This window comes from Nyctereutes procyonoides, unplaced genomic scaffold (genome assembly GCF_905146905.1).
Source record: "Nyctereutes procyonoides isolate TBG_1078 unplaced genomic scaffold, NYPRO_anot_genome, whole genome shotgun sequence".
Taxonomy (NCBI): Eukaryota; Metazoa; Chordata; class Mammalia; order Carnivora; family Canidae; genus Nyctereutes; species Nyctereutes procyonoides.
The window spans coordinates 47,689,447-47,716,039 of NW_026575024.1; the positions used below are offsets into that span (position 1 = coordinate 47,689,447).

The 26,593-nt window shown below is 39.6% G+C and overlaps 1 protein-coding gene across 4 annotated transcripts in view; it reads right to left on the bottom strand.

The window, feature by feature from the left end:
- Positions 1-231: 231 nt before the first annotated feature.
- NAPB (NSF attachment protein beta) overlaps positions 232-26,593 on the bottom strand; it is a 41,852-nt gene continuing 15,490 nt past the window's right edge. Inside the window, exons 2-11 of one of the 4 annotated variants that reach the window (XM_055301930.1) lie at positions 24,839-24,918; positions 21,656-21,772; positions 19,771-19,817; positions 19,542-19,619; positions 11,975-12,030; positions 11,728-11,812; positions 5,940-6,044; positions 4,818-4,886; positions 4,397-4,447; positions 232-3,095 (exon numbers count right to left, since the gene is read on the bottom strand). In XM_055301930.1, the coding sequence (XP_055157905.1) occupies positions 2,985-3,095; positions 4,397-4,447; positions 4,818-4,886; positions 5,940-6,044; positions 11,728-11,812; positions 11,975-12,030; positions 19,542-19,619; positions 19,771-19,817; positions 21,656-21,772; positions 24,839-24,918 (799 nt within the window). In that variant the 3' untranslated portion in view covers positions 232-2,984. Of the gene's footprint in view, positions 3,096-4,396; positions 4,448-4,817; positions 4,887-5,939; positions 6,045-11,727; positions 11,813-11,974; positions 12,031-19,541; positions 19,620-19,770; positions 19,818-21,655; positions 21,773-24,838; positions 24,919-26,593 lie in introns of those variants that run through there. The other 3 variants (XM_055301954.1, XM_055301938.1, XM_055301947.1) reach the window with 3 other exon arrangements.

Below are 26,593 nucleotides of genomic sequence, written 5' to 3' on the forward strand. Positions count from 1 at the left end.
CCTAGAGGCTGGAAGCAGGCCTTCCTCATAAACTCTGCTGGCAGATGTGCTACAGTGCCCAGAATCCCCACCAAGGGATGGAGGTTGTGACGCAGCCAAACGCACATCTGGATGGATATTCCGAGAGCCTGGAGAATGTCAATGTCCACTGCCTTAACTAACTGCAACAACTTCAAGGAAAGGAAAATACTTTTGATTTGTGTAAATTTGCGTAGGAAAGACCCATCAAAATAGGATTCATAATTTCCACTTTATTTTCTGTACAGGGTGACATAAAACATACTCTTTCTGCTAAGGGAGAGTGATCATCACGTGGTTAGTTTTCATAACATAATCCTCCACCGAGAGCACAGGGGAGGACACCCCGCAGAGCCCGACACAGCACTTGGCAGGCGGAAGCCTGCCCTTGGCCACAGCTCACACTGCAGGCAGGTGGGACGCAGGCGGCATGCTGTGCTGCCAGGTCCTCTGAAGGAAGCCATGATGATTTGCATTTGGACATTTTAAATGCACATTATCAGAAGAAACAAATGCACACACCTTGGTTACAGGGATGTCACCACACATGGTCACAACTGTGCAAAAATACTGTTCTCAAATCATTAAATAAAAAAGGAACTCACACAAGCTATAAAAATGTTGCCACAAAAAGCAAAGCTTTCCTGTAAGAAATTTTAACTGACTTTGACTATGAACTAACCCCAGATCTGCTAAAAGTACAAGAACCGAACATAAATAGTCATTACATTTTATTCATAAAGAACATTCTGTAACTCCTGAAACCTAAGAGTCCTGGTAGTACCCTATGTTGATGGGACCTTTCCTCATTTTTCTCTTCTGGCAGTTCTGTTCTAGCCATTACAATTATTTTTACTCTTTTCATGTAAACTATTAAAAAAAAAGAAAAATCCTTAACTCAGCCACTGATCCCAGTGTTTATGTCAATACAAGCAGGCAACTCTCCAAATGACATAACAAAATGGTACCAGTCCTGTTTTTACAAACCACTCCTCTTTCTCAGACAGGGCTGATGGGACCACAATGAAAGTTTGAGGAATTGCCTGAAGAGAACTCATTTGGCTCTCATTTTATGTGGTCAGACCAGAAGGTCCTTTTAACAAGTGAAAACAAACATTGCACACTAATGATGAAACAAGCGTGCTGGCAGGCTAGGATTTAAACACTCTCCAGATGGGACAGACTTACAACCTGAGGACACAGGCTATGAAGGTACTCTCCATACTTCACTTTCATGAAAGTGCACTTGGCGGGCTGTGGAACAGGTTAGGCAAAGGAACTCACTTTCTGCTCTAATCATTTCTTCCTAAGAGATTCTGACAGGAAGTGGGGAAGTACCAAACGGACTGCATTCCAAATTGTACCGTGACAGCCAGCTTTCTCCTAACTCCCAGACCTTTGAAGGAATGGCAGGACACTCACCAGATCCCAGCACCCAAGGCCAGAGTGGTATTTTGGCCCACTCTGATATTTCTGACCTTTTCCAGCAGGCTACATTGGCACATGACCCCACCAGCACACCGGAGGGACAATCCCCCTACCAGGCGTCAGCTGGCCCTTTCCAGCCACTTTATTACTTTCTCCATCGTCTCAGCCCAATCTGCTCACTATCCCCACACTCACTATCCTCCACACTCAGCCCTTTTCCTGGCCACACTCTCTACTTCTGACCAACAAAAGCCTACCAATCCCAACGGAGGAACATCAAAAAATGAAAACACACCCTTCAAATGCCAGTTTCCATCTGACCTAACATGGAAAAATTCATTATCTGTCTTTAATGACAGCAGCATAACTTAGACCCACAAGCTAGGTCTGGCAACAAATGCATGACCATGTCTAGAGCAGTGTCAGCATGTAAGTTCGTAAATCAACAGAGTATGTTATGTAAATCAAAATGACACAACTGAATTCAAACATACAAGCCAAAACAAAGCCATTAGCCGAGAGCAAAGTCAAACTTCCTCAGAAGATAGTTGCCTTTCTTCTCCAACTGGACACATGGTAAACCTCTGTCCCATATTTACCCCTTTTAGTATATGGGTAAAATCAATGACCCATTCTGTCTGTGGCCAGGAGGAGGACTCACACGGCAGTGGCACAGCAGGCACCGTCTCAATGTGGGTAAGTGCATGAACATGAAAGTAAACAAAAGGGACATGCAGTCACATCACTTTTATGTGAATAAAAAGAAAGGGTTCCACCCCAACTAGAAGTGGAAACTCTCCAGGAAAAGGAGAAATTCTGTTTCATATGGATTTCATGTGTGTTAAGGAGTACACATCCATCAGACTCATCCTAACATCTGCCCACACACATCAGCAAGCCCTGCCAGGAAGCTCCCTGTTCTCACAACATTAAGCAAGTGATGCTGGCAGACCCCAGCTGTTCTGAACTTTCGCATGCACATCCGCATACACAACAATATAAAAAGCAAACAAATAGGTCACTAGCACCATCAAAAGAATCACGATAACAACAAAATAAACCAGTTCTGGTAAGTGAAATCATAAAACTCATTCCTAACAATCACCCTGAACTAAACACATACACTTAGAGAAAACATCCAGGTGCAAAATCTATTTTCCATAAATGGAAAATATGCAAAGCATCTATTACAACAATTATTAGGAGGGTACTCCAGTCCCAGAAAATGACAAAAATATGTGACCAAGTTAAACACAGGCTCTGCAAATATGAAAATAACAAGAATAAGAGTCTGAAGTAATTCTCTGAAAACTCTGGGGACTCTGACAAGCATGAAATAGCCCATCACACCCACATTGTGCACAGGAGCTTCCCAGCCATCCGTTTTCACAAAGACACAAACACAGGGAGCTTAAACACACAGATGGTTTGGCTCATGTGCAAGAGAATTAAGCCATTAAATGGGCATCCCATAAAGACCATGTGGCCCTAACATGAACTAAAGAGGAGTCAGCTGCATGCCACAAAGACACAAATGTTCACTTTAGGTCCCCATCTCCTTCTCCATCCCCTTGGATGGACTTTTTGATACGAAGCAACATGGTTGTGAGCCATTGATCCAAGCGAGATATTGAGTCAAATTCCTTCACCTAGTTGAAAAAAAGACAAGAATTAGTGCATGGAAATAAAACACAAAAAACAACACCCCAAGTTGTTTAAACATTTCTAGTGCTAATCCTCCAACTGTCTTCATTTAAATCATTCATTCCAGTTTAAAACTTTCTTCATTAAAATGGTTTGTTTTGGGACACCTGGATGGCTCAGCGGTTGAGCACCTGCCTTCGGCCTAGGGAGTAATCCTGGAGTCCTGGGCTCGAGTCCCACATCGGGCTCCCTGCATGGAGCCTGCTTCTCTCTCTGTGTCTCTGGCCTCTCTGTCTCATGAATAAATAAATAAAATCTTAAAATAAAATAAAATAAAATAAAATAAAATAAAATAAAATAAAATAAAATAAATAAAATAAATAAAATAAAATAAAATAAATAAAATAAATAAATAATAAAATAAAATAATAAAATAAAATAAATAAAATAAATAAAATAAAATAAATAAAAAAATAAAAAATAAAATAAAATAAAATAATAATAAAATAAAATAAAATAAAATAAAATGGTTTGTTTTGTGACTATTTTGATGGAGCTAGTGACAAGTTCCTGTTCTTTTAAACCACTCCAATGCTAACATGCTGAGCTCCTAACCACCTTTATAATTGGACCTTTATACTTAATGTGATAAAGGAAATGAGAGGCTGTATAAGGGAACATGAAACATTACGGTGCAGAGACAGGATGTGTGATAGTGGAATCCCTTTAACTCATTTCAATGCGTTACAAAGAATGATATTTGAATAGGATGTGAATAGTTTGGTAGCGAAAGTCAAAGGGGGAAACATCATTCCTTTCCACTACTGCTTCAAAGCCATGATGAATAATGGAGGATACTGAGTAATCGCCTGATTCTAAACATAAGAAGGCAAATAGGGGAAAACAAAACTAACGAACGAATATAAAAAAGTCTTCCACATTTCTTCCACATTTCTTTTATTCCAAGAATATAGCAAACTGTTTTTATATGTTAAGTTGCATTTAACTGATTTTACTTTACACTTATTTACGGATCAAATTATTTTCAAAAGAAAACATTCAAACAGCAAATTGTAACAGTATGTAATATTCTCTCTCAAACTTGTCTTTCAGTTAAATTCATCATGGCTAATGGAACTAAATTATTGTAAAGGTTTGTGGGATATATAAAATATGGCTTTTGGAAAAATAAAACTTAGGTATACTAGAAAAATGTTCAAATAAATGTTCAGCACTCATACAATGAAAAGATGTTTCTGTAATTTAAATTTTAATCAATGTACTATATCCCGAATGCAAAACTTACTGCTTCAGTATAAGCTTCACTGTTCTGTTCTTCGTGAGCTTCTAGAAGTTTCTGGTAGCATAAGTATGGACAAATTAGTTTGTTAAGCTAAAAAGTTTCAGCTACAAATAGATACTTTAAATCAAGAAATAGCCTTAGTATCACAATAACTAACACTGCTAAACACCTTCTAGAATAGAGAAAGTACTCAAATCTAAGCCACGAGTTACCCCAAGTCAGGGACCTAGTTTCTGTGCTAACATTTCTGAGCTGCTTGGTTTAGAACACAGTGCTTATGTCCTTGACTCTGTTGGCATCTAAGACCTATTACACAAAAGCAGGAGAGTACCAGTGCTCCTCAGAGAGTCAGAGCTTCACTTTAGGCCCAATCCCACCTTACAGCAAAGGATTTTTTCTTCTTCAAAGCTGTGATGTTACTTACTTTCAATAACTTACATTCTCTTGAATCAGTAAATGCTGGAAACATTTCCTCATATTTCTCAAGAGCAAGCTGAAAGAGAAAAGCCAGTTGTTAGTATCTCACTCACTAAATCAGGACATAAAGCCCTTTTTATCTGAACATCTTACTACAGTAAGATTTATCTGCAGCCTATTTAAATGTAGAAGTATGCTATTAAACTCAACATCAAAAAAAAAAAAACATCAAAATCGACACAGGAAACTCTATTCAATTTGAACTACCAACTTCAATTAAGAATAAATTTTCAAACCAATTTTTCTGAATTAGGTTGCTGTAGAGAAGATAATGTGGACCCAATCTAATTTGTAAAAACTCAAAGACCAGATGTCTGTTTCCATCCACTACATAGAGAAGCTCTTCCTTAACGCTGTCCAGATCCCACATAAATCCCAGTGAGAGCTCTGCTCGAGGCTTGGAGGGAAGGACACCTTTCCCTCGGCAACTTTACTTCCACTCTCCCAGCCACAGATGTGATGAAAGCAAGGCTGCCCAAGTCCTTGCCTCCTGTCTTCCTACTTGATTTTGGAGTTTGAAACAAAGGATGTTATTCTATTTTGTCTCCCTCTTTGTTCCTTTTCTTTTCTTTCTTTCTTTCTTTCTTTCTTTCTTTCTTTCTTTCTTTCTTTCTTTCTTTCTTTCTTTCTTTCTCTCTCTCTCTCTCTCTCTCTCTCTCTCTCTCTCTTTCTTTTCTTAGATTTATCTATTTAAGAGCGAGAGCAGGAACAGGAGGGGCAGAGGGAGAGGATCTCCAGCAGACTCCCCGCTAAGTATGGAGCCTGACACAGGGCTCAATCTCAGGACCCTGAGCTGAAACTAAGAGTCCGATGCTTAACCAACTGTGCCATCCAGGAGCCCCTGCCCCCTAATTTCAGTAAAGCAAAACTACTGAAGGGAATACAGCCACCATTTCGGCAGCTGTTTCAAGATTACAGCTGGGATGCACAGCATAGTGTTACTGTTAGTATTATTATTAATGCACACAGTTTGATCTTGCTTATAACCAGTATCACCCGACAAAGTATATCATGAATGACAGTGGACTGAGGCCTGTTCTCATGAGTAAAGTGCTGCCAGACTCCTTACCTTGGCATTCAGCTCATCTACTATGAAGTGACAGAGGGCTGCTTTAAAAAAGTAGTCCTTTGCACTGTACTTCAACAAAGGATTATCCATGGTGTTTGCCCCAACCTAGGCACAGAAAGCAGAATTAGATTTCAAAGGTTTGCCTTCTTATAGTAGGCAAACTGATCCTTGTCTGTCCTTTAGAAAATATTTGTGTATCTTACATGAGTTTAGGTATCAATCTATCCTTTAAACTCAGTATCATAGACTCACAACATCAAGAAAGGAGATCTTAAGCTGAATGAAAACTACCAACAGATGACAGCTCTGAAGTGACAGAAATGTTAAGATTACAGAATAATGATTTTAAAGGAGCCCTCATAAAAATGCTCCAACAAGCAATTATAAAAATGCTTTAAACTAAAGAAAAAACAAAGCATCAACAAAAAAATTTCCAGCATGAAAACCCCGTAAGATATGAAAAAGAAACAAATGGACATTTCAGATGTTATTTATTTGAGAGAAAGAGAGAACAAGCAAGGGGAGAGGAAGAGGCAGAGGCAGAAGCAGAAGCAGACTCTCTGCTGAGCAGGGAGGCCAACTTGGGATTCAATCCCAGGACCCAGAGATCATTGCCTGAGCTGAGGGCAGATGCTTAACCAACTGAGCCACCCAGGTGCCCCACAAATGGAAACTTCAAAACTAAAAAACACAATAATAAAAAAAAACCCACACTAATCAGCATAAAAAGTAGATGGGTTCAATAGCACAACAGGCAGGAGAGAGGAAAGATTCAGTCATCACTGATGACAGAACTTTAGAAATTACTCAGTCTGAATAACAGAGGTGACAATAGACTGAAAACAACAACAGCAGCAGCAACAACAAATGAACAGACAGCATGAAGGACCTATATAACTGTAAAATAAGGTCTAACATTCAAGTTGTCTAAGACCTGGGAGGGGAGGACAGAGAGAAGGGCTGAAAATGTACTTGAAGAAATAATGGCTGAAGACTTCCTAAATTTGTCAAGAAAGATAAACCTATAGATTCAAGAAGTTTAGTGAAACCTAAGCAAAGATACCCAGGTCAAGCCACATAAACTTCTGAAAAACTTAAGTTAAGGAAAAAACTTTAAAGTGGCCAGAAAAAAAATGGCACTTTACCTACAGGAGGAAAACAACTTGAATGACAGTAGACTTCTCATCAGAAGCCACTGAGGTCCTAAGTGATGCATTTTTCAAGTGCTAATAGAAAATAATCGTCAACCTAGAGCTATATACCCTAGGAAAATAAGCTTCAGAAATGAAGGATATCAAAACACTACCAGATAAAGGAACATACAGAATTTGTCACCAGTGAAATCTGCCCTAAAAGAATGGCAAAGGAATGTTCTCTAAATGGAAAGGAAATAATGAAAGAAGTAATCTTGGATCATCAGGAGAAAGAAAGAATACAATAAGCAAAACATGGGTAAACACAATGGGCTTTTTCTCCTTGTGTTTTCTACATTATGTTGGAAGACTGAAATTAAAATTTATCATAGATGTGGTTCTCAAAGTATGTAGAGAAAACAATTATATATACTGAATGAGGAGGACAAAGGGGCATACAGTAGACTTCTATATTTCACTCAAAACAATAAAGTAACACATCAGCTTGTGATAAATCATGTACTAGTTACACCCAGAGCAACTAAAAACAGCTAATCAAAGGCACTTACTTGAAAACAGTACAGATAATCAAGCAACCCACTATATAAGGCAGGAAAAAGAAAACAGAAAAATAAAAAAACAAAACAAACAGAAAACAATAAATAAAACAGCAGACTTAAGCCTTAATATATCAATAATTACATTAAATGTGAATGTTCTAAATATACCAATTAAGAGACAGAGATTGGGAGAATGGATTTAAAAAAATTATGACACAGAGCTATATGCTGTCCATAAGAAACTCACTTCAATTACAGTGATATAGGCAGGTTCAAAGAAAAGGGATGGGAAAAGATATATCATATAAATATTAATCAAAAAGAAGCAAAAGAAGCTATACTAATATCAGATAAAGTAGACTTCAGAAAAGAGAGAACTAATAGAGACAGTGGGGGATGTTATAAAATGATAAAAGCGCCAACTCACCAAAAAGACATGGCAATCCTAAATATATATGCAGCAAACAACTGAGCTGCAAAATACGTGAAGCAAAGACTGATAATGAGAGACAAATCCACTCCAGTCTCAACAATGGATATAGATAGAAAATCAGTAAGTAATATAGAACTCAATAATGCAGTCAACCAAGATCTAATTCACACTACAGAACATGTCACCAAGCAACAGCAGACCCACAGAACAAATGCCATGTCAGGCCATATTCTGGGCCATAAAATAACTATAAAAAATTGCTAAGAATTGAAATCAATCACCCAGAGTATGTTCTCCAGCCATGATGGAATCAAACCAGAAATCAACAACAGAAAGATAAACAGGAAAATCTCCAAACACTTGGTAGTTAACCAAAGCACATCTAAATAACTCACAGAAATCAATAAATACAATGAAATAAATAAAATAACAAAATAGTGAGACATAGTCAAAGCCATGTTTAGAGGGGAACTGATAGCACTAAACATGCATATACAACAGAGGAAAATCCATAAGCTCAGTTTCTGTCTCAATTCTCTAAAAAAAGAAGTGTAAAATAAATCTAAAGAAAGAAGGATGAAATAATATTAGAAATCAATGAAACCAAAAACAGGAAAACAGAAAAAAATCATTGAATTCTACCAAATGTTTAAAGAATGAACACCAATTGTTCATGAATTCTTCCAATGAGAAGGGATTACTTCCCAACTCATTCCATAAACCCAATATTGCCTTGCTACCAAAACCAAAGATCTACAAGAAAATTAAATATCCTTAAAAAGAAAATTAAATATAAATATCCTTATGACTACAGACTGAAAATCCTCCACAAAATACTAGTAAACAAACTGTGACTTATAAAAAGGACTACACATCATGACTATACAATACAGGATTAATTTTCTCCAAAGTGAGGTCTTGTCTTTGTCTGTGGCTCCTGGGGGGGCGGGGCAGGGGCCATGGTGGTCATCTCTAAGCTTGGAATATCCTGCCTGAAAGAGTGTTTTTGTTTACCTGGGTGTCTCTGACAACGTGCTTCAGCACAACCTATGGAGGGACTAGAGAATAAGATCAGCTATGTCTGTGACTGAGACATAAAAATTCTAGAAACCCAGTACAGGTGAACTTCTTCCCCTGTTGGCAATATTCCATGCATATTTTCATCACACATCATTGTTTGGAGAAATAAGAGCTATCTGTAGAACTCCACTGGAAGGACAAAAGGAAGTTCTACTGGATCCTGTCCCAAGCACCTCTTCCTTTTGCTGATTTTAATCTGTATTCTTTGGTATAATAAACTATAACTGTGGTATAACAGCTTTCACTGAGTCCTGTGAGTGTTTCTAGAGAATTATCAAACCAGAAGGTGCTCTTGAAGATCCCCAAACTTCACAATAATCAAGAAGGATTTATCTCAGGAATGTAAGGTTGGCTCAAATATGAAAATCAATCAATGAAATACCACATATTAATAAAGAACAAAAACCATACGATCATCTCAACAGGTGCAGAGAGAAGTACTTGACAAAACCCAATATGCTTTTAGGATAAAAACACTTAATAAAGGAAGAGAAGGGTATTCCCTCAAACTGATAAAGCGTATCCACAGAAGACCTAAGGCTAACATCCTATTTAATGAGGAAAAACTGAAAGCTTTCTAAGATGTGAACAAGACAAGGATATGTGCTCTTGCTACTTCTATTTACCACTGTTCTAGAAGGTCTGGTCAGGGCAAATAACAAGTAAATGAAATAAAAAAGATCGAAATTGGAGAAGTTTAGCCATCTGCATATGACACAATTACATGATTTTGTACAAAATCTTAAGGAATCAAAAAAACCCCCAAAAAACAAACAAAAAACTCCCAAACCCATTCTAGCTAATTTCAGCAAGGTTCTCGTGTATAAAACTAGCAATTAACAAAGTGAAGAGGAAAGTGAGAAAACTCCATTTACCACAGCATCAAAAAGAACAAAATACTTAGGAGTATATTTAACCAAAGAAGTGCAAGGCTTACACACTAAAACTTTAACATATTACTGAACAAAATTAGAAAGATCTAAATAAATGCAAAGGCACCCTCAGTTCACAGTTTGGAAGATTTAACAATGTTAAGATGTCAACACTTTCCAAACTAGTCTATGGATTCAAAAGAATTCCCATCAAATTCCAGCTGGCTTCTTAGCACAGACTGACAAATTGATCCTAAATTCATATGAAGATGAAGATGAAGAGTCCCAGAATAGCCAAACAATCTTGAAAAAAAAAAAGATCAAAGTTGGAAGACTCATAGTAACTGATTTCAAAACAAAGCTACATAATTAAAACAGTGTGATACTGGCATAAAGACAGACATGTAAGACAAATGGGACAGAACAGAGGGTCAAACAGATTATCAGTCAATTTCCATTGAGGGGGCCAAGACCATTCAATGGCAAAAGGATAGTGTATTCAACAAAAAGCGCTGGGAAAACTGTATAGCAACAAGCAAAAGAATGAAGTTGGATCCTTACCTAACACTGTATACAAAAATTAACTCAAAATGAATCAAAGACCTAAACCTAAGAGCTACAACTATAAAACTCATTTAAGATTTCATGTTAAAGGGTATCAATAACAGAATAAAAAAGCAACCCACATAATGGGAGAAAATATGTACAAATTATATATTTGATAAGGGATGAATAAATTGTTTAAAATGAGTTAATATATAAATATAAATAAAATATGAATATCTAAATAAGAATTTCCAAATTCTTAGAAATAAGAATTTCTAAAATCCAGTAATAAAAAACACTCAATTCAAAAATGGGTAAAGAAATTAAACCAACATTTCTCCAATGAAGATATACAAATGGCTAATGAGTACATGAAAAGGATCTCAACATACTAACCATGAGGGCAATCAGATGTAACAGAAATCAAAACCACAATGAGTATCACTCCATGCTCATTAGTATTATCAAAAAACAAAAACATATCAGAAAACAGAAAGTACTGATGAGGATGTGGAGCAACTGGAGCCCCTGCACAACACTGGTGGGAATGTGAAATGCAGCTACTGTAGGAGTCTGGCGGTTTCTCAAATAGTTAACAAGAGACTTGCCAAATAAACCAGTAATCCCTATCCTAGATATATAACCAAGACAATGGCAAGCCTCCTCTCCTAAAACCATGAACATTATTCATAATAGTTCAAAAGTTAAGAAACCTCAAATGATACACATTCACTGATCAACAGGTAAACAAACTGTGGAATATTACTTAGCTATGAAAAGAAATGAAGTATCATTACATGCTAAAACAAAAATGAACCTTGAGAAAACTATGCTACGTGAAAGGAGCCAGTCACAAAAGGCCACCTATCCTAGAAAGCCTAGAATAAACAAAACCATTGAGACAGAAAGTAGATAGTGGTTTCCAGAGACTAGGAGGAGGGGGGAATAGGATGTCTTTTGGTGGATAATGTCTTGGAATTAGGTTCTTGGGAAGGTTACACAATTTTGTAAATATACTAAAATCCACTGTTGTATTCTTTAAGATATAGATATATAGGTATAGATTATGTATCTCCCCCGATAAAAAGTAAAATTAAATAAAAAGTTTAATTAAAAAAAAAAGATTCAGAGTGACTTCTGCTAGAAGTTGGCAAGCAGCCTCACCTGCTCGTAGATCTCGATGGCTTTCTGGTACTGCTCCAGCTGGGCAGCATACGCTGCCACTTTGAGCAGACACTTGTTAGCCGAACTGAAATCAAGAACCAGAGCAGAGTGAGTAACAATCCAACAGAAAAATGAAAAGGTATCCCATTACATCTTCATTTGGTATAGCCCAATATGCTCATAAAGATTTGTCTCTTATTGCACATAACAAAACTCATTTAATTTTATTAAAAAAAATAGCACTTGCCTGTTGGATTCTTCCCCTTTGTAATAATCAGCTGATTGTTCATAATGTGCGATGGCCTGAAATACACACACATGTTTTATTCAAACTACTTCTCTGAAGAGCTATATTTAAGAACTACATTTGCAGAGGTATTATTTTTACAGATAAACCTATTTCCACAGCACACCTTTCACAACTTGGCCTCCTTCCTTTGGGGAAAACCAGAAGCATGCACATCCAGAAGCTTGATGGCAGAATACTGACCATCCATCGGAATCTCTTCCTCTCTTCCCTGGGAGCAAAGGCCCAGCTATACCTACCCCAGCCCCCACTGTAATTCCAGGCAGCTGTGACCTGTTATTTGCAACCAAACGTAAAGAGGCATGCTCTGGGCCTCTCCAGACTTGGCCCATCCATCTGACTGTGTATCTCATTCCAGGCCTCTTCCCTTCCCAGGAGCCACAATGGTAATGACCAAGTCTGGAGCAACAGCAGCAGCCACAAACTGAAAATGGCACAATTGCTCTCCACCTGGTTCCTAAGAAACTACAAAGGGCAGAATGTACTTCAACCACCAAGCACCCACTGCTGCCAAACCAGAATAGCTACACTGGATGGTTACATGAATATGATGGCATACAAAGCCCTATTGCATTTTAGATCTATAGGTTGCTACAGCAGCATAGACTTTACTCATAAATACCTTAAATGTCATCTAGAATAAGGGTGCTGCCTTCAGTTTAAATTGTGTGGTGCTGAATTAACAGTCAAGTGAAGAGAAAACAAGTTGCAGGCTGGAAAGCCTTGGTCATGTTGTGGCATAAGATACAGGGAAATCAAGCATACAACAGCTCAGAAGGCAGAACACAGTCCTACTGTAGCCAGAAACTCCATGGGAAGAAGCTCTATGCAAAGAGACAGATGACTGTTTTCAGCAATGTTTTGTGAGAGAACAACTCTGGAAACAATCAGCTTGTTTTTTGCAGGCAATTATAAAAGGAATAGGCAAAGTGATAGGGCCTCATAAGACTAGAGAGCTCAATGGCTTCTATCCCTCAAATGACAAAAGATAAGTCTGAACATTTTAAATTAGCGATTCAACACACTTCTCTGTAATAGCCTAGATTATAAATATTTTAGACTTAGTGAACTATGTGATCTGTTGCAATAACTTATTAATTCTTCTGTAGTGCCACAAAAGTGGTGTGTCTATGTTCCAAAAATTTATTTATAGACAATGAAACTTCAACTTCACATGATTTTTGTGTCATGAACTGCTTTTTTCCTACCAGTGATTAAAAAAGGTAAAACCTATTCTTAACTTATGGATGTACATAAACAGGTGGTGGGTCTGTACCTCTGCCTTAAATTTCAAGGTCTTCCCAGTAAGCCCTTAAGAGGAAACTAAGCATTATGCAAACATCAGACTACAGGTGCTCCCTTCCCACTAAGCCCATAGATTCAAGGAAGTCCTATGTAAGACCTTAAGAGAGGGGCACAAAGATAAGAAAACAATAAATAAAACAGGCCAAGGAACTATGCTAAAGACAAAGAACACTTTGGCTGTGGTTCTTTAGAGCTGACTGGAAACAAACAAATCTGGCCATAGAGCCTCAGCCCCTACTTTCTGCAGGTACTACTAGTGTAATGACCAAGACCAACAATGACTTGGTTTACAAAATTTGTTTACCTCTGAGGCCTCAGGCTGGAAGGGGCCACAGCTAACATTAGCCATATCTGGGCTGCAGGGCACCATGGGCAGTGCGTGAAAAATCGATACTTCTGGGTTTAAAGTTATGTATTGGGCCTTTATTGTCAGCCTACGCTAACTAATACGCTCCTCAACCAAATTTTCTGAGTATTATTTATAACAGGGGCAAAACCAAAGCAAGGTAAGTGGTTAAATATAATAGACTACTGTGATAAGATTAATAATAATGACAGGGGTGCCTGGGTGGTTCTATTGGTTAAGTGTACAACTCTTGATAGCTCAGGTCTTGATCTCAGGGTTGTGAGTTCAAGCCCTGCATTGGACACCATGCTGGGTGTGGAGCCTACTTAAAAAAAGGGGGGGGGATAATGACAGTCAATATGGAAATTTCTTCATGAAATTTTACAGGAACAGTCATGAAAGAAAAGATACATTTTGGCCCTCTTTCTACACATACACGCACACACACAGAAAACAGCTGGGACAGATTCTGTTGGAGCCTTTGTCAGAGCTGTCGCATACACACACGATCAACGTGCACATCCTTCCACTAAAATATAAGCTCTGTGAGGGTAGGTTTCATGAAAATTTTGCTCATACTATGTCCCTGAGCCTAGCATAATGTCTATCATTCAGTAGGTGCTCAGTAAATAGAAGCTAAGTGAATGAAGGCAAACTGCATTTCAGATGATAGCCCCCTATTAAACTACTGCCAATATCTTAATCTAGAATGCCCACAAAAGAAAAGTTTTTCAGTGAATTCCTAGTTAGTCAAAAATAATCTTCTCTGAACTGTCCTCATGCTCTAAAGTATTTAGCATTCTTTTCTATCATAACAAATGGGGTAAAGTATGAGAAACATGACCAAATCTTAGTAGAGTATCAGATAACATAATCTCCTAGGGGTGGGGTAGGGAATATCACTACTTATCTTGCTAGTTCTCACAACACCAGAACTCAATGAACAGTGTTGGGTTGAACTGTATATAACTGTTGTTTTGGAGGTAAAAATAAATGGGTAAATGTGGATAATCTGGTTTAAACTAATAATTCTTAAATAATTGTACTGGTTCATTGAAATTGTATAACTGTAAACTATGGCTAGATTTATCATAGCAAAAAATAAAACTAAAACCTAGTTTTTATTTATTTATTTATTTATATTTATGATAGTCACAGAGAGAGAGAGAGAGAGAGAGAGAGAGAGAGAGAGAGAGGCAGAGACACAGGCAGAGGGAGAAGCAGGCTCCATGCACTGGGAGCCCGACGTGGGATTCGATCCCGGGTCTCCAGGATCACGTCCTGGGCCAAAGGCAGGCGCCAAACCGCTGCGCCACCCAGGGATCCCTAAAACCTAGTTTTTAATATTGCTAATTAAATCAATAATCAAATTTTATGATAATCCTAAGTTTTGACAGAGGCGGTAGTTGAACAGAAGCTATAGTTGAAAGAAAAATTTGTAATAGTGGCTTAACAGAAGTTTGTAGAAAAGAGGTTGTCACAAGTCATGATATCTTTGGATGTTCACACCTAGTTTGGAATTTTAACATGAAATGAAATTTACCAGGCACAAGCAGACCCTTACACACCTAGAAATCTGCTCGTTGTTTCTTACCATTTCAAAGACCATGATAAACATCAAAAGTAGAACACAGCCACCAATAACAACAGCATACATAACAATAAACCAGACACAAAACCAGTTCATTATCCCATTATTTAAGAAGACTAAAGGAAATGCAGTAATACTCCTCCTTGAGGAATCTGGTAAATGTCATGATGCTGGAAAATACATGAACCCTGAAATGAGAGACAAGACCTTCTAGGACTGCAGTCCTCCTAAGTGTCTCAATTGCAAATGCAATTTCAAAGTCTCAAACTTAAGAGTCCACTTTATAGGTAGATTTAAACAGCTTTCAGATGGGATCAATTCTTTTAGAACATATACCCCCAGACAGTATCGAACGTGAACTTGCCACAGACACACCTACAGAGTAGCAAACAGTATTAAATCATGTTCTCCAGGGGTTGAAACATAAATGGATCACAGTTCCTCTGGGTCATCTGAAAGCCCATTTTGGGGCACCAAGGAGGCTCAGTTGGCTAAGCATCTGGCTTGTGATTTTGGCTCAGGTCATGATCTCGTGGGTCATGGGACTGAGCCCCAAAGTCAGGTTCTGCACTCAGCAGGGAGTCAGCTTGAAGATTCCACCCCTCCTCCCTCTCCCTTTGCCCCCCCGCCCCCGCTCGCATGCACACACACACTCTCCTTCAAATAAATAAATAAATCTTTTTAAAAAAAATTTAATTCCATTTAAAGACGACCATTATTTTATTTCATAAAATCAAAGAAATAATGTGAGTCTTTGAAACTTCACATACTTTGTTGTTCACTAGCTAAAATCTATAAAAGACTCAGAGAACATATAGCTGCTGCATTAAAAGGGAAAAAATTCACTTGTAATAAATGAAATGTAAGCTACCTTACACTCCATCTGTCTTTAATTGACTTTTCAAACATAATATATATAACTCATAATGTAACTGATTTTTCAAACTTAAACTGCAAGCACCACTGACTATAATCTGGTGAATCCTACCAGGGAAGCAAGGGCAATGATGTTTCTAAACACAGAAACTCAAACATCAGGGAACACCACAAGGTAACAACCCTGTGTGTGCTGAGTAATACTCTTAAATTGCTTTTAAAAGGGCACATCACAACAATGAAGGGAGATGTCACCTGCTGGCCAACTTACATAATGGCAGGAACGCATGAGTTAACAGGCATCAGAAGCTGCCATGACAAATCATATTTTTTTTTCTAAAAGAAGGAAAACAAGAATATAGCATAGATCATTTTATCTACCCTGAATTTTGTGGAGACCCATGTGTGAAGTGGTTGCCCAAGAACATACCCTGGCAGCAGAGGTGGCACAGTGCTATAAGCTCCTGCTCAGAGTGCTCTCCTGACCACCCTGGGTAAGGAGCCAACAATGTAGCCTTTGCTCTGCATGAGTGCTGTCCCAAGATGATTCAACCTCAATAAAGATACTGTGCCCACCCAAGACACTCTGACCAAATAAATATCTCAGCCACATAAGACCCATGTCCTTTCTGTTCCATCATCAATTCTGCACCAGAGAACAAAGAAGGGTTCAGGTTTGGGTCTCCTCATCCTTTTCAGAGTCTACAGACAGCTTCTCCAATGGGGAACGGCGCATGCAAGGCACTCAGTGGCCCTGATTTAGTCAAGAACAGAGTATCCTTAGAAAACCACGGCATTATTATAACAAAGGCATTATTGTAACAAAAACGGCCAATCACGAATGTTATGTAACAAGTCAGTAAATTTTGTGCTGCATAGCCACAAAGTGGTAGTCAGCATGAAGAGAGAGGGCAAAGGTTAACAATACCAATCCAACTTTAGCAGTAAGAGACACCTCCTCAAACCAAAATTCTATGTGCTTTGATAGGTACATGCTATGGCAAAGATGGGTACATCATTAGCTTATTTATCAGAGGCTCTTGGGATACCTCAGTAAACCAGAGGCACAGCTCTGTGCTGATATGCACACCCACTGTAGTGCAGAGAAAGATCATGAATAACAGGAATGATGAGCAAACATTTGTAGCCTATGATGTAAGATGAAAATGTGCTGCAAAAAAAGAAAAAGCTGAAGTGGGGGAGGTGTCTGGGTATCGTATTCATGACAGTCTGGGATTCCAATTTTAACTAGGTGGTCAATGATAGGTGTCATGGAAATGGTAAGAAGTGAGCAAAAATTTGAAGGACATGGGGGAGTTTTGCCATGTAGGCATTTGTGGAAAAGCCCCACAGAGGAAACAGCTACTGAGATAGGAGCTCATGTGGCATGTGTGCAGATGAACAAAGAGGTCATGCTGGCCAAAGCATGGTATAGCATGGTGGAGGAGGGTGGGGAAGAGCAAGAGGAGAGTTCACAGAGGCACAGAGGTCAAGAGGCGAATCGGTTGGGCCTCAGAGGCCACCTGCAAGGCTCTGACTATTCCTCTGAGTGAAGAGGAGGCAACATCAGGTTGTAAGCAGTGGACACAGTCTGATCTACTTTTGATAAGAATTGCTCTGGCTGCTCTGTTACACTGGGGCGGGGAGGGGACACTATTATTGACAAACAAACAAAAAAACAGGGTAATGTATATCAAATTATCATTTTATATCAGGAGAAAATTTCTCATGTTGGCAATAGTAGCCATCTTGCTAAATTCCAAGTGGCTGACATATTACACCTACTCCCTTGATGGTCCACTGGGATTTTGGTTAATTAAGCTATTTTTCAGTATAAAGCCCCCTTTCTCTGTGAAAATGCACAAAAGCAGAGGAAGAGTGAATCCAAAAGGACTGAATGCTGAGGACCCTGTGCCCAAGGCTCAGAACTCCAGCAGGAGAAGAAGGAGGGAGGCCAATCTGGAGGCTCCTTGCAGAGATCTAGGCAAAGCTGACAACAGGGTAGTGAGTGGTGCCCAGACTTGGAAGTTTGGAGGACAGCACCCCAGATATTACCCACAGGCTGGATGTAGAGAAAGAGAGGAAGCAAGGATGCCTGTGTTTGGAGGGGAACATGACAACAGGGTATCAGAATTCTGACTCAGACACACCGGGTTGGAGGCAATGGTTGGCAGACAGGAGGGTATAGGAATCTGATGTTTGGAAGATGTCTGCGCTGCAGACACACTTGCGAGCCACTGGCATACAGATAATCTGTAAAGCTGTGATAATGAGCGCAGAGACAGTAACAGGGGAGCAATGTGGACTGAGAAAAGACAAGGAATCCACCCCAGGATGCCCCACACTAGAGAGTGGGGAGAAGAGGAGGCATCATCAGGCACTTGTGCCAGAAGCCGAGAAAAGACATGAGATGAAAGAGGAAGAGCGATGTCTGTCTGAGGCTACAGGGGGCTCAGGGAGTGTCCTGATCATGTAGATAGGACACAGCTATAATCCTAAAAGCATGGCTGGTGTTCATTAGCCTGGCAGGAATGACTGATGGCCTGCACTACTGTTTCTCCTTCTCACTCACACGTCCTGTCTTCTGCAGTACTCAGGACGTAACACAAATCTCTGTCTCCAGTCTGGGCCAAAGCAACCTCTGGAGTCTGACAAACGTCTTCCTCTTGCTGAGGTGCCCTGAGCCCTGCTAGTGATCCCATGACTGAGAAGACAGCTTGAAACAGGAGGAAGCTCCGCACTTGGGCCAGCTTTGCCTAAGCTCTGCTGGTTCCAACCTGAGTCGTCCCAGGCCGCATAGTCCTTCCAAGCCCTAACTTCCACATCCATAAAAGGGCCTCTGTGTTGTAAAGCTGAAAAGCAGTGAAACTCACAGCATGCCAGTAAAGACGGAGCCTGGGAAACAGGTGCTCAGTGAGCAATTTTTTCTGCCTCTTTTCTTTTACTACTACTACAGCTCAGAAAACCAGACCTACATGAAACAGGTGTGTCCAAGCCAGTGTTCAGCAACATTCCTCCTCCAGGTCAGGGCCTGAACATGAAGGTGTGCATGAGGGCCTGAATATGAAGGTGTGCATGAGCCCAGAGCCCTGAAGTTTCCTTTATGGGGCTGCAGAGGCCTTGGCAACCAAGAGGAAGACTTCTGCTAATATTGTCATCCTAACACAAATCACCCAAAACAGAGATAATAAGGAGGCTTGGGAACTCTTACCCAGCTCTCAGATAGAAGGCATTCCCATCCAGTTCTCAGCCTGTTAGGCCCCCAGTCTCCATGTGAAAACATCTGATGACTCTGCACAACTCAACTCTGCTGGAAGGGGTAGGGCTCCCCAAATCATGTCATTTATCTGCCTTGCACCCACCTATGGAGGAATCACACCCTGGCTTACCTTCTCGATGTCTACCAGTTCAGTCTCATAGATCTCCGCGATGGTGATGTGGTGCTTGGCTGCGATTGTAAACCTTCCCTATGGGGAAAAAACAAAACAGAGTCACGTTCTGCTTTTATGCTTTTGAATGCCAATCCCTTTGGGAAGCAAAAAAACAACAACAAAAGTACTACTGTAAACCATCTCCAGGACTCCACCCCACAGCTGCTCAAGCAAGGCAGTGTCTTACCATGTCTGTGTAAATGTCGATGGCTGCGTTTAAGCAGTTGATAGCCTCTGAAGCGAAGGCATTTAAGAAAAACAATGAAAAAATCCATTCAGTCAAAGAGGGTTCCGGGGAGCCTAGCTGCTATTAGAATGTTAAAGAGGTTGCATTTGGGGTAAAATGCAGGCAGGTGAGTTAGTAAAAAGCAAGTAGAAATCACACACAAGGCCAGATCCCTCAATATGCTCAGTCCCTAGGAGGTGTAGTGAAATTTAGGGAACTAGAGCTGGAGTAGGACTGGCTCAATACTCTCAACCTGACAGTGAAAACTCCATCCAGGGCCAAGACTGCATATAAAACCATGCAGGCTGTCATCAACACGGATCAGCTCTAGTTGCTAAAACATAAATGCAAATGCATTTTTTACTGATATCACGTATATATACATGAATTCTGGAAGACAGTCCTTCACAAGGAAGATCATTTCAATAGACTTGACTCTTCATGGAACCAAAATCAAAAGCACTTTAAAATATCTGAACAACTCCTAAGGGAAGTTAACATTTCATACAATGTTAAAAGATGCTAACTTTTAGTGTAGTAATATATGCCAAAAGGAAGAAAACAAATGTAGTACGTGATATTGCTAATAAATTCTATGAATTTTCTAAAACCCTGAGCCAACAAATTTCCTGTCACAAAAGGGTGGTGGTTTATAATGCTGACATGTGCGTGACAGCTCCAAATTTATTGCTTTTGCTTTAAAGGCAATAGCAAAGAGAAAAGGTCTGATTGAAGAATTAGAAAGGTACACATATTAAAAAATTAAAAGCAACTTCCTCCCAAACTATATTAAGAAATGTGGATTGTTACATCCTTAAACATACAGAAATATATACACTATCCATGATGCCACTCAAACCCACTGCTAGTATTTTGATGCACTTTTCCTTCTAGTGTTTTCTGGATGCAGTTCCATATGCACACATTTTTTTTCTTGTAAATTTGAGACCTCAATTCTCATGAGGCTCTTTGGTTACCATTGAGGACATTTACCAGGTCACTGAAGATGCTCTGAATCCAAGGACTTTAATGTTTGTACCATATTCTAGAATACTGATGCATTATAATTTTATCATTCTATCCTTGCTGTTCATTTAGGCCATGTCCAGTTTTTCACATTCAGAAACAATGTGATTAATCTTTATATAAAAGCCCTCGAGGCATCTTCATTCTCAACGATACATTCATAATAAAAGTTGGGATTTCTGTGTTAAAATGCACTGCTAAAAGAAAAAAAACCACAGACTCCACAGCTACCAGTGCATGTGCTGCAGAGAAGTTAGTGCTTTTAAATGCTAAGTGTATAATCTTAACTAAAAAAGAAATAACATTTGCATAATTTTGCCACTTTAAATACCCAAGTTCATTCTTTCTTCAAAATCAGCACTTCAAAAAACACTTTTTAGATGAATACTGTGTAAGTTATTTTTAACTATCAGATGTTATAATCTGCCATTAACTGGATCTTAAAATACACCAGGTATTTAAAAGTGAGGAACCATTAGTTTTCTTTAAAGAGTTATAATACATTCATAATATTAAGGTAATAAGAAGATATAGATAAAATTAAAGCTAATTTCCAAAACATTCTCCAAAATGCACTATAAATGGCATTTTAGAAAACACTGCTATCAAGTAAATAGCCATGACAAATTGAACATAATTTTTCCTCATAAAAGTTCAAAATGATTATGGAAAAATCCCTACAGTTACTAAAATCTCTACTACCCCAAAACACAAAAACTTCTTTTTACCAAGACTCCAAGGTCCAGAAGTGCACCCCGTGAAAAAGGCCCCCGACATCAACCCTACAGTCTTAGTTGCACAGAGATGGAGAACATCTTACCTTGAGGGTCTGCCTTCTTGTAAGCATTGCCAGCATCCACGAAGCTGGTGGCAGAGTCATGCTTGCTCTGAAGCTGCATATGGAGCTTGGCTGCCTGACAAAATGCATTTCCTGCAGCTGAAGAAGATAAGTCACTACAATTAGTCACAGAAGAGCAAGTGTTCCCAGAGTGGCCTGTGCTCTAAGTGTTGGGCCTACTCCTAGAAAAGTTCCTTATCAATGAAAGGCACTCCAGTCAGAAGCACACGTAAATGTGATCAAGTGCATCTCAGATGTGTGTGTAAGAAAACCAGAAGCAAGTTGAATGGTGACAAAAGCTTCTCTTAGCCCTAGGAGATCTCCCAAGTGGCACCTGGGCAACAGGCCTCCATGAAGTACTAAAGCCAGTCATGTTCAACTCTGTCCTCCAGCAGATACTAAACACTGATTGGGGCTTCAGGCCACAAGTGCTTAAAGAAAGGTAAAACACCAAAGTAAGGATGCTTATTTGATCATCTTACTATCTCAGTGTCCACTGGATTTGGCTGTCACTGTTGAAGAAAGTGCTAATGGAAACTTCTTAGACAAAGTATCTCAAAGAGTGAAAATTAGGCTCACAACTCCAAAACTCAGTTTCTTAAGTTTTAACAAAATCTGACTGAACTTCATATGAGGTATAATCTGTTTTTATCTTCCACTTGTGAAGAATTGCACATTCCCTACAGGATGATGGATGGATTTGGTTACAAGGTGCTGTCCAGGTTTCTGTTGGGACAAGGTACACTGTGAAAGTTTTATGCACTTAATTTTTTTCAGAAAAAGTTTCGATCAGGGACTGTAGATTCTGGAGTGGCAGAAAAGAATGAGGGAAGGAATCTCTAGCACAGGAATCACACAAAGAACAAATGCCCGTAGGCAAGAAGAAGCTGGGAACACAGGCTAGTGACAAGCCCATGCTGCCTGCAGGAGGGATGAACACAGTGGGCAGGGGAGATGAAGGCTGAAGACACCATCGGGCCAATTCTGGAAGGCTGTAAATGTCAGCACAAAGAACCTGAACAAGGATGAACCCCCACTGTCATGAGGTTCTTGGCTCAGAGAGAACCACCACAGACTGGGAAGCACGAGGCCTGTGGAGACACAGCTCAGTAAGGTCTGGAACAGGGAAGCACTAACAGGAATGGACAGGAAAGAAATCCTTCCACTAGGAAAAACATGAAGAATATCGTAAGACCTTTCGATACGTGTAAAAAAAAAAAAAAAAAAAAAAAAAAAGTTTTTAGTCATCTCAAAAACGTTGAGAAAAGTACAGAAAATCATGGGCCAAAATACCCACTGCTGGTATTAAGAAATAAAGCAGTCAATTCCACAGCTTTGGCTATTATCCCTTGTTCTGATCCCTCTCCCAGAGGTAACTACACAATTCCTACTCAGGCTTCTGGACTGCCACCTGAGGGAAAAGAAGCAGTTCAAATTCCTGATCCAGCCTACACAGGCTCAACTCTGACTCTGTGCCAGACAAAAAGAGTACCAAGGCAGTGCTGAAAATACTCAGCCATCAGTGTGGCAGAGGCACTGAGCAATCAGAGACGAAGCTGGCCCCCAGCTGGAGCTAGGACTGGAACACACCCACCTACCAGGCTTCAACCTTTACACTATTGAATCGTGGGGTTGGTGATGCTGGAGGAGGGGCCAAGGCTGCTGCCAGGGAGGGGAGTGCGCAGGCATGTGAGTACCTGTAGCAGCAGCTAACCAAATGGCAGCTCTGATGGGCTCTGCCTCAGAAGAGTACAGTAATAACTTGGACCTCCCAAGTAAACTGCTTCCAACAGCCTGGCTCTTGTTCAGCATTTGTTGGCCATTCTCATTAGTACAAGCAAATCTATCCTTAGACCATACCCTCATACCATACAAAAGATGCAAATACTGAAACAATGCTCTTTTCTCCTCAACTGTTTTCAATGTGTTATAAATCAGGTATAAGTACATTTTGAAAACATACCCTTTTAACCTAAAACTAAACCTATAAATGAATTTTAATCAGAAAGGACCTTTCAGGTTCATATATTTCTACAGAAATTTCTTACTAAAATGCTTTTAAAGTGTCAGCCTTAATGGGTAAATCAACAGAGTATATATCCCAAACTTACACAAGGTTATATGTCCATTATATCTCAATAAAGCTGGGAGGGAGAAAAGCAGATGGAGAAATGGATTTGTAGAGAACAAAGGCCCTGCTTTTTTTTATTTATTTTTTTAATTTTTTTAAAGATTTTATTTATTCATAAGAGACAGATAGAGAGGCAGAGACACAGGCAGAGGGAGAAACAGGCTCCATGCAGGGAGCCTGATATGGGACTTGATCCTGGGACTCCAGGATCACGCCCTGGGCCAAAGGCAGGCACTAGACCGCTGAGCCAGACAGGCATCCCAAAGGCCCTGCTTTATTTTTTTTTTTTTTAAATTTATTTTATTTTATTTATTTATGATAGGCACACAGTGAGAGAGAGAGAGAGGCAGAGACACAGGCAGAGGGAGAAGCAGGCTCCATGCACCGGGAGCCCGATGTGGGATTCGATCCCAGGTCTCCAGGATCGCACCCTGGGCCAAAGGCAGGCGCTAAACCGCTGCGCCACCCAGGGATCCCCAAAGGCCCTGCTTTAGATCATGCAGTAGGTGCAGGCCAGGGATAGAGACCCACTGGAGCTGAAGGCAGTCTCCATTTTCACTACAGAGATACCCTGTCTACAAGCTCCTTTTTCATGGTAGGGGATGAATTTGTTTCTCAAAATCAGTGTTGGAAAGTTATCCTTTCTCAGACCAATAAAACAATTCCACTGTTTTAGAACTGATTTTGCTATGTGTAATTTCACTGGATAAAAGGCATTATTTTAAAAAGTGACAATAATTTTGTTGGGGTTTATAAAAATAACACTCTCACTGTCACATTTCTCAATGGAACCTTACACAGAGCTGTTCTCACAGTAAAAAAAAATTCTCAACCAATGTTTAGATATAAAAAAAAATAGTCTGTTTACTTAGATCAAGGTTCTTTTCTCTCAGACCATGGTGGCCACACCAGTTATTCCGACAGGCACACCTGTCTCAGCCACAGGAGGATATACAAATAGTCATTTCCTCCTTCGAGATGATTTCTTAAAGTTATTTGCCTGAAAAGCAAACAAATAAAAACTTTATACATACCACTCCAATTTTTAGCCATCTTGAACATATTTGCAGCTCTGGTATACATTTCACAAGCCTCTTCTATTTTTGTGTTTCCTCTGAGAAAAATTTAAAAACAAGGTGAAGTTTTACTATAGCAACCATACACATCTCTAGTTCTCCATCCCCAAATAATAAGTATTTAATGAGCACCTACTATGTGCTATGCAACTACACAATCTTAACAGCTGCTCGCTCAAAGGGTACACTCTTATTATCCCTATTTTCTTTTTCTTTTTTTTTTTTTTTTAATTTTTATTTATTTATGATAGTCACAGAGAGAGAGAGAGAGAGGCAGAGACACAGGCAGAGGGAGAAGCAGGCTCCATGCACCGGGAGCCCCGACGTGGGATTTGATCCCGGGTCTCCAGGATCGCGCCCTGGGCCAAAGGCAGGCGCCAAACCGCTGCGCCACCCAGGGATCCCTATCCCTATTTTCTAAATGAGGAAACTGGCATACAAAAGTAAAGTAACTAGCCCAAGGTCACACAGCAAGAATGCTCAGAACTGAGACTCAAATACAGATCTGGCTTATCTCAGAACCTACACCCATAAACAGAGTCCTTTTCATGCATGGGAACTGAAGTTTTAAGGTCAATTGGAGAAATAAGAAGTGCATTATTCAAATGAGATTAAATTTTGAATGTTAAAGACATTTTTACCCTATTAATTCTGAAGAGTTTAGCACTATGTTTATTCAGACTTTAAAAACAAAAACTGAAGCCAGATCATAAAAGAAGTGCCATGTTGTTTGCTATCTTACTACCTCTGGCAGGAGAAAAGCTCTTCTCTACTGTGTAAGGGACCACAATGTCCAGCCCCTCACCCCATGTGGAAACGCATTTTACAACATCCAGAGAGGAAGAAACTCTCTACTGCTACTTGAATACATAGTGTTCTGGAAAGTTCTCCACTAGACAGCTGATTCCACTGAGGGATAGCTTTAGCTGTCAGACATTTCTTCTTACACAAAGGCAAAAATAATCCTCTGTAACTTGCACCAGAGTTTTATAATTCAACCTTGTTCTTTATAAGCTAAATGAAGGCCCCTCTATAAATGTTTCTCTGCCTTGTCTATGGCCACTATAAACATACCACAGAACGAAAACAAGGCACTCTGTGCAGCGCACACAAGGAATTCAGAGTGATTTAAGGACATAAGGACCAAGAGAAAGGGGAGGTCATGCTGACTCTTGGGAGAGTGAGCACATACACATATGCCAGAAACTCAAAGAGGCTCTGGCATAGGGGCGTAGACAGCTCTGTGTCAAAACACGTCCCAGTGCAATACACTGAGGCTCAGGTATGACCTGCATCTTAGGCAGGAACTACTGTCTTACCCCAGGCTAGTTCTTTAACTTCACTGGGCCTCCGTTTTTGCATGTGTAAATAGTGGATAATATGATCTATACTTGTGGAGTCATTATAAAGATCAAAGGAAATAATTCATACACAGTTGCCACTGCAGGGCTTGACCCAGAGCAGGTACTCAATCAGGACAATTATTATAATTAGATTCATGTACTGAAGGCACAAAAACTTTTGGGAATATATGTACAAATAAGGGACCTGTCTGATAAGGGACTTATATCTGGAATATATAATGAACTCTTACAACTCAGTATTAAAAGACTAGTAACTCAATTAAAAAATAGGCGAAGGATCAGATCAGACATTTCTTCAAAGAAGATATATAAACAGCTAATAAGTACATGAAAAGATATTCAACATCAT